The following is a 4,586-nucleotide window of genomic DNA, read 5'->3' as shown; positions in this document are numbered from 1 at the left end:
TATAACATTTAACGTGAGTCGCTGCGAAGCAATATGACAGATATTCCAACACATAGAAAAAATTATATACGATTCGCGGGTTTAACATGGCTCAAATAGGAATAACGTACATGACTTTCTCGGGGATCGTTTAATCGAATAATGAAATATTGTTTGTGTAATGATCATCTTAAAAGACGAAATATATTTAATAAATAAATACAACTATCGTTAAATGATGTTGTTTGATTATTAGATTTATTCGCAAACGAAAAATCATTATAAGTCACGAAAGAAGAGATTATTTTGATACGGTTGATATTCTTATGTTCTTCATGCAATGAAGAAATTATGTCATTGCATCGAATAATTTCATGTTGAGGAATGGTAAACTGATATGGGTATGTATAACCCATAAAACGTGTGTAGAAAATTCATTTGGATGTTAAAGATCGTTAATAAAATGTTCATTTTATGAAATCGTGGACGTAAACTATGAAGTGATTAAATTCGTTGAGGAATGCAATTCCGGGCTCGCGGTTCACGGTTCGCGGGCTTAACATGGCTTAAATGCGGATAACGTTCATGACTTTCTTGGGAAACGTTTAATTGAACAGTTGAATATCGTTTATGTTAATACCCTAGTAAAAAAGATTAATAAAAAAACAAATAAATACAATATCGTCAAATGACGTCGTTTTATTGTTAGATTTATTCACGAACGACAAATCCGCGTAAGTTATGAAAGAAGAGATTATTATTCTTATATGAATACTGCTCGTATGTTTTTTATGTATTGAAGAAATTTTGTAGCCACATTGACTGAATTTATAATGAAGTACGTTGGACAAATACGAAAATGTCCAAACTGAAAAACTCGCTCTTAAAATCTATTTTGTATATAAAATTGTTAACTAAATATTCATTAGATAATTCGAAAATGTAAACTTGAAAATTGTTAAATATTTTATGTGGAATGCATAAAATCAACTTAGAAAATTTACCGAAATATTTCTTAAATTTCATTCTTCAACGGTTTTTTTTTTTTCAAGTTACATTCGTGTTTAGAAAATTTGTTTGAATATGATCTAAAACGAATTTAGAATATGATGCAATCTGCAACTTTAAGTTACAAATGAAGACCAATATCGTTGAAAATTGAAAGATAAATCAACAATTTTCTGGGATTGTTATTTTAGTAGAGAAAACATAATTTTATAGTTTCAATCATGTCCGTTCAATATATAATGCTTTAGTTATATATTTTATTTGATAATTAAAACGAATTAGCTTCAATTTGAAAATTGACGATTACTTATTATATGACGAAACCGATTAATATTATTTAATTATTATTTATTTATAAATATAAATAATAGGAGTTACGGTAATTATTACGTGAAGCGTTCCACATTCACGTAACAGGATATTGGTAGGAAAGGATTGAGAAAGGAATGTGGAAAGGATCATCTTAATGTGAGTTTATAGAATATGCAAGAAAAAATTATTAGATAGCTCGGACTGGGATTTGAACCCAGAACCTTCCGAAGACATGTCGGCTACTCTACCATTTGAGCTATCCGGTCTATACTAAATTTCTTTTCGATTATTCTATATACATTAAGCCACACCGTCCATCTTACGGCAAGCATTTTTACAAATATAAATAATGCTGTGAAGCGGGAAAGAATAGGAGTTACGGTAATTATTACGTGAAGCGTTCCACATTCACGTAACAGGATATTGGTAGGAAAGGATTGAGAGATTACTAATTATTATAAGTAGTAGAGGAAAACGTAATCTTATATATATATATATATAAATATATATATATATATATATATATATATATATATATATATATATATATATATATATATATATATATATATATATATATATATATATATGTAATCACCAACAATTAGTTAATTAATTAACTAATTGCATTTTGTATAGTAGTTAATTAATTAGTATTATGAAAATACTGGAAGTGTAGGAAAAAATGATGTTAAATCGACAAATATACAAAAATCACAGTTTCGTAATATTATTATTCGACTTAACCTTTGTGGCATTGAAATGTTCCGCGAAATGATAGGTTTGTTATTTCTCTAATTATAGATAAAGTTCTTTAAATACATAATTCTTTATCAATTCGTTCGACCTTTCATCGCTTAAGTACAATTTCAATGAACTCCATGATTTTACTCGTGACATTGCAACGTATAGTTGTCCATGATTAAACACGTCTTTTTAAAGATCTACTCCAATTTTGTCGAATGTTTGCCCTTGAGCTTTATTTATGGTCATTGCAAATGCCAACTTTAAGGGATATTGCCTCCGTTTGAATGTAAATGCATTTACGTGATCATGATATAAAGTTATCCTGTTAATGAAAACTGTATCTCCTGCTTTATCTCCAGTTAAAATTTTACATTTTAATAAATTCGACCCAAGCTCTAAAACCATTAATCTTGTACCATTACATAAGCCTTCGTTTATACTTAAGTTCCTAACAAGCATAACAACGCTATACAATCTTAATCTTAATTCATGCGGAGGAAAATTAGGAGGATTGATTGTGTTCAAATATTCTACCAGAATAGCTTAATTGTTAGTGCCGTTATCACAATTTTCCGTACTATCAATACTATTGTAAATCTTTTCTGATTGTTCGTCCAACATATCTACAACTTTACTGTTTATTTCATCTACGTCTACATTACGAGGAGAAAGAATAGCCAATTTGGTGAAATCATCGTATCGACCGTCATTTATAGCATCATAATAAATATCGATAACAATATTAGATCCTTTTGGCGCGATACAATTTCCAGAAACAGTCACGTAATCGTCTTTATCATTAATATCTCCATCTCCAATCGACAACAAGAATTTAGCAAATTCAGTTTCTTCCGGTAATGCCCGCATATTTTAAGAGAAAGAAAAAATCTTAAAACACTTCCATACTTGGCTGAATTTTATTGATAAATTGACTATTTCATTACGGGTAGCATGTATTTTAATCACTAACAATTGTCGAAAATCACCGCCGAGTACAACAATTTTACCTCCGAATGGTCGGTATTATTGCATATGTCACGTAGCGTACGGTCTACCAGTTCCAATGCATATCTTGGTGCCATTGGAGCCTCATCCCAAATGATTAAGTCGATATTTTTTAAATAATTATACTCTTTCGTTCGATTTTTTATGTTGGATGTTGAGTCTTCATACAATGGGACAGGCATACCGAAGACTTTGTGAACAGTTCGTCCGTGTGGAAGAAGAGTTGCTGCAATCCCCGTAAAGGCCATTGTACATACATTTTGTTGTCTGCTTCTGAGGACATGATACAACGTCGTGTAAATAAATGTTTTACCCGAACCTCCGGGTCCATTGATGTAAAAACAGTTACTAGCATCGTCATTCATTTCAGTAGGGGACGTAATTGTGATGTTCATGTCTACAATTTCTTTTTGTTTTTCGTTTAATTCGAGATATTGTTCTTCACCGATCTTTAGATGTTCCTCTAAAGACATATTATCAGCTTCCCTGTTAATATACTCTACTTGTTGTTGCATCGTTGGAAATTTACTGATACCCGATCCTTCAGAAATATACATATCGTCAAGCAAAGCATAAGTTTTCCGATATGCCAAAACCGGTTCATATTGAACAAGAAAGTCCTCTGACATTGAATGTTTGAATTTTTCCCACAATTTTTCAGGGCACACCGGATGACAATGTAGCAAAATTCGAATGAATAATTTACGTAGTTGTACTGGCATCATCCACAATTCAGCTTCAGTTAATGTTCGGTCCCATTCATTATCATCTTCTATAAGTCCTAAGGCCAAACATGTAGAAGTATATGTATCACATACTATTCCATTAACGGTTCTAAGGTCATCGAAACTTGCTGCTCCTCTGACGTTAATCAACAACAAACGTAAATGAAACAACTCCACTTGTGCAGGACTTATTGAATACATCCTTCCAATGGCTTTAAATTGTGATTATCGTGGTTCCCAACTAAATTTTTTTGTTTTGGCATCTTTTTTCTTAAATACATAATGTTCGGGGATTTGCGCGTATGAATAAGCCCTTGCTTCTGGATCTCTCGCATTTAAAGCGAAATAATCCATGAGCATAGTTTGTTTTTCCAATGCATTTTGGATGTCGTTTGCATTCTCAGGGTCTAAAGTAATTGTGTGTCGGTTTGGTAGATGTACAGGTAATCTGATAACGGTATGACTTTTATTTTGCAATTCTTTATTTAAAATTCTCCAGCATGCTTCAACAGGGCCAACATATCGTCCTTCAATATAATCTTGAATTTTGTCGTGTTCGATTATCCCATTTGGATTTTCATTCTGTATGTTAATAGCAGCTGCATCATGACCTTTATATAAGTATTTGAACAAATATTTCATGGCTTGAATACTGGCAACTATTTCTACATTTATATGACAATCCAACATCTCTAACAGTTCTTTGTTGTAAGGCACTACGTGTCGATTATCTACTGAATAATTATTTGATTTAGAATACAATTTACCTGTATTTTTCCTTTGATAAGAAGGATAACCATTTTCATCCAT

The 4,586-nt window shown here is 31.4% G+C and overlaps 1 protein-coding gene across 1 annotated transcript; it reads right to left on the bottom strand.

Annotated features, from left to right (window-relative positions):
• Positions 1 to 4,001: 4,001 nt before the first annotated feature.
• On the bottom strand, positions 4,002 to 4,586 carry LOC123270096. The gene has a single exon (XM_044736030.1). The coding sequence runs from the start codon at positions 4,584 to 4,586 to the stop codon at positions 4,002 to 4,004; it is 585 nt and encodes a 194-aa protein (XP_044591965.1).

This window comes from Cotesia glomerata, linkage group LG8 (assembly GCF_020080835.1).
Source record: "Cotesia glomerata isolate CgM1 linkage group LG8, MPM_Cglom_v2.3, whole genome shotgun sequence".
Lineage (NCBI taxonomy): Eukaryota > Metazoa > Arthropoda > Insecta > Hymenoptera > Braconidae > Cotesia > Cotesia glomerata.
This window is presented reverse-complemented; position numbering and strand designations above follow the sequence as displayed.

Bases quoted from the DNA above. Each gene is read 5' to 3' on its own strand.
- LOC123270096 (XM_044736030.1), bottom strand. From the start codon at position 4,586: ATGGATGAAAATGGTTATCCTTCTTATCAAAGGAAAAATACAGGTAAA.